The sequence below is a fragment of the Trachypithecus francoisi genome, unplaced genomic scaffold, assembly GCF_009764315.1.
Source record: "Trachypithecus francoisi isolate TF-2019V2 unplaced genomic scaffold, Tfra_2.0 Lachesis_group18, whole genome shotgun sequence".
Lineage (NCBI taxonomy): Eukaryota > Metazoa > Chordata > Mammalia > Primates > Cercopithecidae > Trachypithecus > Trachypithecus francoisi.
The window spans coordinates 65,792,115-65,804,992 of NW_022681463.1; the positions used below are offsets into that span (position 1 = coordinate 65,792,115).

The window sequence follows — 12,878 nt, forward strand, 5'->3', positions numbered from 1 at the left end:
TGTGTTTTCTTTCTTTTTTAAAGGATGTTCACTAAAGAACGTTTTGGGGAACACCAGAAAAGTAGCAAGAACAAAAAAGATAATACCCACTGGTATTGCACTATCTAAATATGTAGTCACTGCTAACAATTCCTGTGCATTTTTAAAACTTGAGGTTGGCTGGGCGCGGTGGCTCACGCCTGTAATCCCAACACTTTGGGAGGCCAACGCAGGCGGATTAGCTGAGGTCAGGAGTTTGAGACCAGCCTGGCCAACATGGTGAAACCCCATCTCTAGTAAAATACAAAAATTAGCTGGGCATGGTGGCGCATGCCTGTAATCCCAGCTTTTTGGGTGGCTGAGGCAGGACAATTGCTCGAGCCTGGGAGGTGGAAGTTGCAGTGAGTCGAGATTGTACCACTGCACTCCAGCCTGGCTGACAGAGCCAGACTCTGTCTCAAAAAAAAAAAAAAATTTTTTTTAAGTGGTTGTTCATGTGTATATTTGTGTACATTTATTTTTCCCATTATAGAGTAATTCATGTTCACTAAGGAAATATGGGAAAAAATTCACCTGTATTGCCAAAATAATAATATATTTCTTTCTATGTATTTTTTTAATTACATAATTATAGTCATTGTAAGCATTTTTCTTTTGATACCAGGTAAAGGTAACTCTATGCCAAATAACTGTTACTAGGTGTTCGGAGTACAGCAGGAACAATAGAAAACTTACATCTTTGTACTGAGTGACAGATAATAATCATGTAAAATAAATAAATGATATTTTGTAGTAGTACTACCTACTAGTATTGTAGTACATAGTAGGGTGCTACCTACTTTGAAGACAGAACAGAGTAAGGGAATAGAGACTAACTTGAGGCAGAGAAGGAATATTCTAAGGTTTTTTCTGAGGAGGTAACATTTGAGCAGAGACCTGAATAATGGAGTTAATTACACATATGTCTAGGCGAGGGAAATGGCAAGGAAAGGGACATGCTCTCTGTATTTTTGGAAGCGACAGGAAGGCTGGCATGGCTGGAGCTTACATAGGGAGGAATAGAAGCTAGGTTTAGAGAGGTAGGCAGGGGCCAAATATTGAATGGCTCTTTAGGCTACAATAAATGTTTTTTTTATTTTCCAAGTATGATGGGAAGCCTTTTGAAGGCTTTTTATAGGCGGTGACATCTGATTTCTATTTCTGAAATATCACTTCACCTGTTAGATGAGAATATAGAGTGGCAAGAATGAAAGCAGGAAGACTAGTAGTAGTACTTTGTTCTAGCTTTGGAGGTGGTGAGAGGTGGCCTAACGTAAAAGAGAACCAAAGATGAGGACAATCAGGGAAGAAGCAATCAAGGATGGTTCCCAGATGATTCAGTTGGTCTGAACCACTAGAGATGGATGGCTGTGCCAAGGACTGAGATGGTACACTAGGGAGAAGCAGGTTTGGGGGAGGTGCAAGGACGATAATAAATTTTAAAATGTGTAATAGACATGTTGTTGAGTATATCAAGAATTTTTAAAGTATTTTATAAAAATTATAGATATTTCTAGATTAAATACATTTAATTTTCTTAGCCTCTGTAAGGACTATTGACCAACTTAGAAATATTCATTTGCTTCTTCTCTATTTGACAAAGATGCTAATAGTACCTTTAGACTCACTATATTTAGTTTGACTTTTTTGTGGACTCCACATAACCCAAAGTGAGACAGCTTCTTGACTTGAAGGTGTGTGCTAATATAACTTTTTTCACAAATACAAGTAGCGATCCTAGAAACTTTATGCGTTAGCACAAAGTGTCGTATATTCCAAAGAGTAAGTTTTGACATAGACAATAAGTTGCATGAGGAACATTACGTAGGATATAGGCTCACTTTGTAAAGAAAGCAAAATTTGCTATTTCTCTTTAACTTTTAAAATAATTAATAGATTTTAATTTGCCAAATGACTCATTTTATTCTTTTTCTCCAATTTTTGTAAAATGTACTGATTAGTAATTTTATTTCACATTAAGATTGATTTGCTTATGTTTTCTTAATAATTGATGACACAACTTAGGAGAGCAGAGATAATTGTCATTGTTTATATACTTTTGCTTTTTAATGACATCTTAGGAATATGTTTAAATTTCATGAAACAAGATACTCAGCCTTTATGTAAACTTCTAATATTTTGCATGTAAAGATGGTTAACCTTTTTATGGATTGCTTTTTGTATATACTTAAATTGACTTAGAAAAAAGATTTAAATTTACCAATTCTTTCCAATAAGTATGACTTCATATAAATGCTCTATTTTAAGTACAATTTCAAATTAACAGAGGATTTCCAAGGGACAAAGGATATCCAGAATAGTTTCTGATACCCTGTAAGGTTTTGAATTGTAGCTGTATCATTATGCTAACTTGGAAAAGTTAGTTAACCTCTCTGTGCTTTAGTTTTCTTATTTGTAAAATGGGGAAAATAACCCATACAATTGTTGCTAGGATTAAAGAAATTAATATCATAAAATGATTGGAACAGTGCCAGGCACATAGATATCAGTAATTGGTATATATTTGTTAAGGTTACAATCATCATTATTTTATACAGTTAAGTTGTCATATGATACTTATTTTTTCTAAGTAAAGCTGACTTTGAGGATTTGAATCACCATTGTCTATAATGTTCTCTTTTCTGAGTAGCCTTTAACAAATCACCTTAAATATAAGTTGACGTGAGTAATTTGATGTGTCAAATGTAATGATGTAGCTTGTGTTCTGAAATAATTGGTTGAATGTGTAAAAGAGTAGGGCTTCATATTGAGCTTATTACAAATAATACTGCAAAATATTTGGCCAAAGATTGAGTTTTAGCTGTCAAGGTTTTTAGGTTTTTAGTGTTGGTCTGAATCAGAACTGTATAATAGAAATCTGATTCAAGTTTCATATGTAATTAAAAATTTCATACTAGCCACTTTAAAAATTAAAAATACATGAAATTAATTGTAATAATATATTTTACTTAAATCAATATATCTATAATATTACTTCAGTATGCGATTGATATTTTAAAATTACTGAGATTTTTTTTTATACTAAGTCAACAAAATCAGGTGTATATTTTACACTTACTATACATTTCAATTCAGACTAGCTATATTTCAAGTTCTCAATAGCTACATGTGTCTAGTATATAAAGTATTGTATAGCTAAGGTCTAGATATTTTTGTTGAAAATTCCTCTTTCAAAGATCTTTTCACTCATATCTTTTAAAAAAATCACTAGTATTTAATGCTTCTGAACCAAAAGTAGTATAGGTTAAAATGTGCAAAAGGGGAATTCACGTAAGACAGGTAATTCCCAAGTATGTAAGCTAAGTGAAAATCAGAAAAGCACACGCTACTATCTGTATATTAAAACGCAAATATTTAAAATACTTAAAAACTGCCAATGAACTAATTAAGTAGTTATTACATATCTACTATGTGCACAGTAAATCTTAGTGATAATACTTTTGTTAAGCAGGAATAAGATTTTGGGGAGACAGTTACTAGATGTGTGTGTGTATATGTGTTAAAGATAAATTATATTGCATAACAATTGGAGATAATGTGTTTTTTGTATGTGTTTTTAAAAACATAAAATATGTGACTTGTTTTCATTGTGTGTTGTTCAGACCAAGAATTCTATGTTCCAAATGCCTATAATTAGAAGAAAATACATAGTCTCACAAAATGGGATTGTTGGTTGATTGGAAATAAGGATTTTTTGTGCACTTTCATAAGATAATGAAATTAGTCAACTTCTACCATTGAACTTTTGTTAATTAGTACTGTCAGAAACCCCACAGTTGTTTTTTCCTTGCTAAAGATAGGAATTCTTGCAACTAACTAGTTTACTATATTCTTCTTCTTCTTCTTTTTTTTCTTTTAAATCTCAGGCCGTTCGTATTCTGTGTGTTCTCCAAGAATGCTTAATCAGTGTCTGGAGTCCTTGGTGCAGAAAGTACAAAGTGGGGTGGTAATAAACTTTGAAAAAGCAGGACCAGATCCTTCCCCCGTAGAAGGTATTACTGTACTTTTCTTTTAGACATTCAAAACTTGCTTTATTGTTTATTCAACTAGAATTGGAAACTTACTGTGATTTGACCTTAAGATTGGCAAGACCAAATTATTAAGACAGGCTGTTGGTAAAGAGCGAAGATTAAATAGGAAAGTCAAGGTAAACTAATGGTGGTCTAGTAGCATCACCTTTTTGTATTAATGATTGTTTATTGCCTGACATTTCGATGAGTCAAAAGCCTTTTAAAGTATTTATAGATAAGCAAATTTATAGTTTCTTTGTAGTAGTGTACAATTGCCTGTCAACATATATATGCTTCTCCTATGCCGTTTAATTCCCAAAGTGTTCAATCCTAGATGTTTAACTCCTTAGCTACTTTTGGACCAAGGATCAAACTGATTGAAACTAAATGGTGTATGTGGGTCAAAAATGAGGAACCAGGCTTTATTAAGCTTGATTCTTGTAACTCTAGCTGAGTCCCACTTGGCTTTTTCTTAGCTTCTATATCATGAACTATTTCCAATAGCCAGTAGATATAAGGAGTTATAGTACAACCAATGGATGGTTTATAGCTGAGACCCTCTGCATTGTATGTTACCTATTTCAAGATTTAGGGAGTCATGGCTGGGCATGGTGGCTCACACCTCTAATCCCAGCACTTTGTGAGGCCAAGGCGGGTGGATCACCTGAGGTTTGGAGTTTGAGACCAGCCTGACCAACATGGAGACACCTCGTGTCTACTAAAAATACAAAATTAGCCAGGCGAGGCGTGGTGGCGCATGCCTGTAATCCCAGCTATTCGGGAGGCTGAGGCAGAAGAATTGCTTGAACTCGGGAGGCGGAGGCCGGGAGGCCGAGGTTGCGGTGAGCGAAGATGGCACCATTGCACTCCAGCCTGGGCAATAAGAGCGAAACTCCATCTCAGAACACACACACACACACACACACGCACACACACACACAAAGATTTAGAGAGTCATTTAATGATAATTGGCAGAGGTGGTCCATTAAAGTAGGTACCTGGGAAAAGAGAAAGATCATAGAGATGAATGAAAGAATGGGGGCACTGAGAGAGTACCATAGGGAAGGAATGGGTGATAACAATAAGTTGTGTCATGTCTTTAACAAAACCAAACTTAAAAAAAAAATTTAATTGAATTGTTACAATGTATTTATTTTTAAATTATTTTAATGCTTTGTTTAGAGTTTGGTGCTAGTAAATGTTCACTGAATTGTTGAAGATAGTTGGTATTTTGCTGAAGTTATTTTAGATTAAAGGTAGGTGCTTTGGTCTAGATTTGCTTATTAAGTTTTTTTTAGGCTTCAGTTAAAATGATTTCTAAGAAATACTTAATTTGTAATACTTATTTATTCTAGTATTTATTGTGCGCCTGGCACTGTTTTTGACATTTGGGATATGATGATAAAGGTGGCAAATTGGGTGCTTGCTCTTATCATCTGATGATGAAAACATGTCATTCATCAAACAGATATTCACTGTAAAGCATGTTTTGTGTGTTCCAGTTGGGAAGGCAAAGGATGCTGCGGACCTCCTTTGAACTGGCGAACTCATAGTTGGAATTTGTACTTATTGTCTAATGAATTACAATCTAGTCTAAATATTAAGCAGTCATAGTGTTTTGCCATTTAAGAAAAATAGGAAAACCTAGAAAAGAACAAATATTAGGAATTTTTTATTAATTTAAGTAATAATGGATATAATTTAACTTTTTATGTTTATCCCCCACTTATGATACATGCTTTCTTTGTCTTAATTTCTTTGCTATAGATGGGCAGCCAGATATATCAAGGCCTTTTGGATCTCAGCCTTGGCATAGCTGTCACAAACTCATATATGTCAGACCAAATCCTAAAACTGGGGTTCCTATAGGTCATTGGCCTGTTCCAGAGTCTTTTTGGCCAGATCAAAATTCGCCAACACTAGTAAGTACCAGAGAGACTGTAACTATGTAACAGTAACCATTCAGCTGCCTTTCCTATTAGTTTTAAATTCTGTTGTGAAAGCTGTGATTAATATATGGGGATTAGACAGATTTTCAAAGTGCTGTGATACCCTGTTACTTGCTTCAGTGTACTGTATTATTTATTATGAAGTAATAGAAAAAAGAAAGGCATCTCCTTCCTTTAGAATCTAATACTATGCTCACGTTTTTTATTCTTGGCTTCTGGGTACAAAATTTCCTCTTTGAACTCTAAATGAGGATTTGTCTCTGGGACACAATTTAGGATTTAAATGAAGGTTTAGAAAATAATTTTAATAGTTTGCCTGCAGTTTTTTAGGACTTAGTCTTAAATTCATATTGATGTGTATGGTTTTAGTTATATACAGTGTTGCAGATTGGAGGTTTAAGCTAGAACAGATTTTCTGATTTTGTTTACCTGAATTATTTTTAGGAACAATGAAATTTGCTCAGTGATCATGGTGAATTATCAGTATTCATTATATAATTCTTAAAATAACAGGGTACATTTATACAGATTAATATCCATTTAGTTGTGTTAGTGTACTCTTTTCTTTCCATATTTTTTTTCCAAGTATCTGAGGGCATTAAGGGATATTTTATGGGAGAGCATGGCAGTGGTTCTCCTTCATTTTACCCTTAGAAAATAAGAATTGTATTTCAGAGATCATTAAGCAGTCTTTAATAATGTTTCATACAACAAAACCTTTTTGAAACCTTTTGTACTTCAAACTTGTATCAGCTCTTCAGGATAATTTTTATTTTGAATTTATAAAGTGATATTTCCTTTATTCATTAGGGATTTAATAAAGTAGTGCATGAAGTTAAGGTTTTCTAAATTTCATTAAGTATCTTCATACCTGCTCTTTTTTCTGATAGAACCATCATAGTTTTTTAGTCTGGCTTTATGGAGAAACTTTCAATTTCTTTGGTCATTTTACTTTCTCTTCTGGAGGTCTTTCAACTCTTACAGAATAGATACCTTATTTGTATGAAATATTGTCACGTTGGTTATTTATTCTATTGTATTTATTTAACACGTACAGGAGAACATACAGTACCCGAGTCTTAATGGAAAGAAATCCAAAACCAGTATCACAACCCTTATCTATTAATGCTGCTCTAGCAGTCTATCACAAATTCTTACAAGCCATAGAGGGTGGGTAGGACTTCAATTGGAGAAGGAAATAGTATGAGAAAAAAATATGGAAGTGAAAAAGAACAAGGTATGTTTAGAGAGTAACAAGTAGCTCAGTATGGGTGGATCATAACATGTATATAGGATATTGAGAGTACTATTAAACTAACCAAATTGCTTATGACTTTAAATGCAAGGTTAAGGAATATTAGCTTTTTAACAGTGGAATTCAAAGAACAGTTGAAGATGTTTTTGACAGACATCTTTAGAAAAATTGATTTGGTAGTGGTTATATGCAGAAAAATTAGAAGGGGGAGATGAGCTGAAAGGCAGGTAGGTTACCTAGAGGGCTATTGATATGGTTCACGTAAGAGATTTTAAGTGGTTGAATTATGATGATGGAAGAGAGAATAATAAATAATATTGGAAAGAACTGGCAAACTTTAGTAACTGAAGGATATTAGGGGAAGTGAAATTTTTATAAATTATAATATTGAAGAAATATTACTACTGAAGTTAAGTGTAATTTACAAGATGTGAATTTGAATCACGGCACTACTAGTTACTAACTAGTGCCTTTGGTTATCTTTTGTAAGCTTCAATTTCCCATCTGTTAAGTGGCTTATAGCTCCATCTCATTGGGTTGTTTTGGGAATTAAACAAAATCATATATGCAAAATTTTCTTTGCCAAGTTCTAGAGGATCTTTCCTTCCACTTTCCGTCTTGGATCTCAGTACTTTTATTCACAGAATAAGTGTGTTTCGTGGACTGATTGAATAAACTGTGTATCAGGTGCATGCTAGGCACAGGAGCTCAAGATGAGTAAAACATAGTGCTTCCCCTCTCGAACATTACGCGTCTATGGGCAGATCAGCCATGTACACATCATAGAGTACTGTGTGCCAACTGTCATGGAGGGGTGGGGCAGAGCCAGAGGAGGTGGGCCTGACAGCCTGATGTGTTTTTGGAGTACAGAGTGGGAAGGGGTATGAGGGAAGAAGTCTTTTAGAGGTTGTTACATGCCAACTCATTCTTCTAAACTTTGTTTGCAATACACAAGGGAGAAAATAAGTACTTGGCATGGCAGAAGCATGGAGTCTGTATGGCGTGGTGTGGGAAGGCAGGGACCAGATCACTGAAGATCTTTGTATGTGATATTGAGAGTCTAGACACTATTTTTAGGTGTTTGGCTGTTACTTTTACTGAATAATTTTAGATAGGGAAATTATATGATCCTATTTATATTTCACTGCCATAGGATTGATCAGAGGGGGCTGATTAGAGACTAAACAAAGCAAAAAGCAGTTGTACTAGTCTAATCTGAGAAATGATGAAAGCCCAAATTAAAGTGGTAAGAAATAGAAGATACATTTCTAGAGAGATGAGAGTTTAGTATTAACAGAAGGCAGCAACTAGGACTACCTACCTACCATGATTATGTGTTCTGGTAAGTGCCTTAGAATTTGTGTTACCGGTTTATCCAGGTCTTTGTGACAGTTAAATATGGAGGATGAGGGGAAGATATCAAGAATAACGACTAGGTTTTTAGAACAGGTTTTGTAGCTTGGGGGAGAGATAACAAATTGTACATATTGTGTCTGAGGGACCTGTGAAAGACTCAGGTTATGTCCAGTAGATAGTTAGATACAGCAGAGAAATGAGAGCCATCTGACCCCAACACAGTAGATTTGTGAACCACCAGGGTGTAAGCAGTAACTGAGGCCAATAGCTATGAAATTTAAAATTACTTCCTCATAGCTCATTTTGTTCACAAAATCTCACAATTGGTGGGATTTTTAGAAAGAGGACTATTAAGAGGTGGATGGGGGGTAACGTGCCTTTTTTAAAAAAGTATTTCTTTTTTATACCTCTAGAACAGGGTGTATATCCTATAGAGTTTACTAAAATAATTGCTGGAATAGGGAAGGAAGCATTAGAAGTTTTATTTATGGTTGTTTTTCTCTTATTTTAATACCATTTTGGCATATATTTTGTTATGGACATCTACATTTATAATTTAAATAATTAGAAATATATGATATAGTATATTCAAAAACCGATCAAGATCTATGATTACGTTGGAAGTCACTACTCTCTTTTTTTTTTTTTTTTTTGAGGCGGAGTCTCGCTCTGTCGCCCGGACTGGAGTGCAGTGGCCAGATCTCAGCTCACTGCAAGCTCCACCTCCCGGGTTTACGCCATTCTCCTGCCTCAGCCTCCCGAGTAGCTGGGACTACAGGCGCCTGCCACCTCGCCCGGCTAGTTTTTGTATTTTTAGTAGAGACGGGGTTTCACAGTGTTAGCCAGGATGGTCTCGATCTCCTGACCTCGTGATCCACCCGTCTCGGCCTCCCAAAGTGCTAGGATTACAGGCTTGAGCCACCGCGCCCGGCCGTACACTCTATAAGTAAATTGCTACAAATGAAGACTTGTGACAGTTTCCACATACGTTTCTCATTTTTTGGATGTAAAAATTAATGAATACTCAATTACTAAATTTTGCATAAGACCTAAAACTATTCTCATTTCTACAGATTTTCAAGTGTTTGTCTTTTTCTTTTGAATATTACATAACTTTAGCATTACATTTTCAAGTGTTTTCTTTCAGCTTAATGTTGCTTTTAACAGTAAATCAAACTCTTATTAGCAAGATGGAGGAACTGAGTAAATTTTGATAATGAGAGATACTTAGTTTTGTTTCTGGAATTTCATGTAAATAGTAATTACAAGACTTTCCCCTTTAGCCACCTCGTACATCTCATCCTGTAGTGAAGTTTTCCTGTACAGACTGTGAACCAATGGTTATTGATAAACTTCCTTTTGACAAATATGAGTTGGAACCTTCACCACTGACTCAATTTATCCTGGAAAGGAAATCTCCTCAAACGTGTTGGCAGGTGAGCTGAACAACTTATAGTGACCCCAAAATTTAAATGAGGTGTTTCTTAAAAAGCTGAATTGAATCAGTAGTTTATATAACATTCTTTAAAGGTTATTAAAGTTTTAATTGCTCCTTTTTAACAGGTGTACGTGAGCAATAGTGCAAAATATAGTGAACTTGGTCATCCTTTTGGTTACTTGAAAGCCAGTACAGCACTGAACTGTGTCAACTTATTTGTGATGCCTTACAATTATCCAGTCCTTCTTCCCCTCTTAGGTAAGTCATTCTTGTCACATTCTCCTTGGCTTAGCATGCAAAAGTTCTCCTAAAGAGCATTTCCTTATAGATTTTCTTGTCTTTTGGAAATCAATGAAAATATTTCTAATATTCTAAAATATTGAACATCTTGAAGAAAAGATAACAAACTGTTTGTGTTTACAGTAAATTGAAAGATGATACTGAAACACTTCTTAGTGTGCAATTTAATGAAGGTTTTTTTTTTGTTTTTTTTTTAGTTTTTTGGGGGATAGAGTCTTGCTCTGTCGCCCAGGCTGGAGTGCAGTGGCATATTCTTGGCTCGCTGCAACCTCTGTCTCCCAGGTTCAAGCGATTCTCCTGCCTCTGCCTCCCTCCCAAGTAGCTGGGACTACAGGCATATACCACCATGCCCAGCTAATTAAGTTTTTTCTTTTTAGTAGAGGCAGGGTTTCACCATGTTGACCAGGCTGGTCTTGAACTCCTGACGTCAGGTGATCTGCCCGCCTTGGCCTCCCAAAGTTCTGGGATTACAGACATGGGCCACTGTGCCCGGCCAAAGGTATTACATTTTAAATTTTTTAATTAAATATTCTAACGTTTCTGCAAGTTAGATTTCTAACAGTTAGAATTGGTAATGTAGGCTTTCCGTTTGAAATGAGACATTTTGTAGAAGCATAGTATAGTTAACAAGATCTGAGTGCATTTTCTAAGAATTTATTTATACTTTAATTTTCATTTGGCAAATATTTTTTAAATAAAGGAGTTTGTTCCAAAATAATATGATAAAAGCCTAAAGTTAGTTTCTAGGTACCATCTAGCTATCATTTTTGAGGAGTGCTGTTGGAGAAAACTTACGCTCCATGAAATCACTTTAAATTTAAAAGTTATAGTCAAAATATTAGTAGATATATTTTATAGAAAACATTATGCATGCTTTGTTTCTGTCTTCAAATCTGCTTTGTGTCTAGGTCTAGGGAGAGCATAGATTTTCCTTGTGTATTTTCTATTTCTAACTTAATTCCTACATGTACTTTTAGACCATAATTGGCATCTTTTCATTTTATAGAAAATGACAAAACCATAAATCTTACTGCCTTTCATGTTAAAAAAAGTCTGATATTACTCTCTCAAAAATAACAAGGCAGACTTTAAAAAGGAAGCGTCTTTGACTTGACTTCTATGTGTGAAAATAATGAGTAGTGATAGTTTGTTCACATTATACGTTTCTAGATGACTTGTTTAAAGTGCATAAAGCAAAACCAACATTGAAGTGGAGACAGTCATTTGAAAGTTATTTGAAGACAATGCCTCCCTACTATCTCGGGGTAAGAATATTATTTAAAAGAACTTGTTGGCCGGGCGCAGTGGCTCACGCCTGTAATCTCAGCACTTTGGGAGGCCGAGGCGGGCGGATCTTGAGGTCAGGAGATCAAGACCAGCCTGGCTAACATGGTGAAACCCGTCTCTACTAAAAATACAAAAATTAGCTGGGCGTGGTGGCGGGCGCCTGTAATCCCAGCTACTCGGGAGGCTGAGGCAGGAGAATCGCTTGAAACCGGAAGGCAGAGGCTGCAATGAGCCAAGATCGTGCCACTGCACTCCAGCCTGGGCAACAAGAGCGAAACTCCATCTCCAAAAAAAAAAAAAAAAAGAACTTGTTAATTATATTATGCTTATGGTTTATTGTGGGTATTGTAAACTTTTATTTATTGCTTTTGTAGATTAAATGACATGAAAATTGAGTATACAGATGACCACTATAGATGTAAAGGTAAAGAGAGGTTTCAGTGATTTGCAGAGTAGTGATGATGATCATGATCACGAGAACATTTATGTACTGCTTACTCAGGCCAGGTGTTGTCCTAAGCAACATCATTAATTTATACAGTTACCCTATGAGGTAGAAATGATTATTGATTCTGTTACACAGATGAGGAAACTAAAGCATTGAAAATTAAATAATTTGCACAAGGCTACATAGCTAATATGTGAGGGGATGAGGGGCCTGAAATTCAGTCTGGCTTAGATTTAGGCTTTTCACCTCAAGTGTTGTACTACCTTTTTAAATTACGGTTTTATGATTATAGTTGTCTCTCAGTATCTGTGAAGGATTGGCTCCAGGATCACCTATGGACACCAGAAGTCACAGATGCTCAAGCCCTCATATAAAATGGCATAGTATTTGCATATAACCTACACACATTCTCTTGTATACTTTAAACCATTTCTAGGTTACTTAATATGTATGTACTTATTATACTGTATTGATTAAGGAATAATGTCAAGGAAAAAAGAGTCTGTATATGTTCAGTACAGATGCAACGATCCATTTTTTTTTTTCCTAACGTTTTCAGTCTGTGGTTGGTTGAATTCACAGAATACGGAATCCACAGATATGTAGGGCCTACTATATTTCTTTTTAAGGGTGCACAATAGTTTTTGTTGTATTATTTCCCAAATCTCTAGAAACACCTTGTAAGGTGGATAAGTGTATATTCTCATAGAACCATATGCTTTAGAGGAGTTCATTACTTCAAAAACTAGTGTATCATAGTAGGTAAAACCAATAACATACATTTTATTAAATATGT

General features: G+C 35.2%; 1 protein-coding gene across 5 annotated transcripts in view; it reads left to right on the forward strand.

Moving 5' to 3' along the window:
• INTS6 (integrator complex subunit 6) overlaps positions 1 to 12,878 on the forward strand; it is a 110,646-nt gene that overhangs the window by 60,146 nt on the left and 37,622 nt on the right. For 4 of the 5 annotated variants that reach the window (XR_004429054.1, XM_033177652.1, XM_033177651.1 and 1 more), the window contains 5 exons: positions 3,906 to 4,031; positions 5,817 to 5,971; positions 9,893 to 10,045; positions 10,173 to 10,305; positions 11,518 to 11,612. Coding sequence is in view for 4 of the 5 variants with exons in the window: in XM_033177652.1 (XP_033033543.1) it covers positions 3,906 to 4,031; positions 5,817 to 5,971; positions 9,893 to 10,045; positions 10,173 to 10,305; positions 11,518 to 11,612 (662 nt within the window). In the remaining variant the exon portion in view is untranslated. The remainder of the gene's footprint in view (positions 1 to 3,905; positions 4,032 to 5,816; positions 5,972 to 9,892; positions 10,046 to 10,172; positions 10,306 to 11,517; positions 11,613 to 12,878) is intronic. The other variant, XM_033177653.1, reaches the window with a different exon arrangement.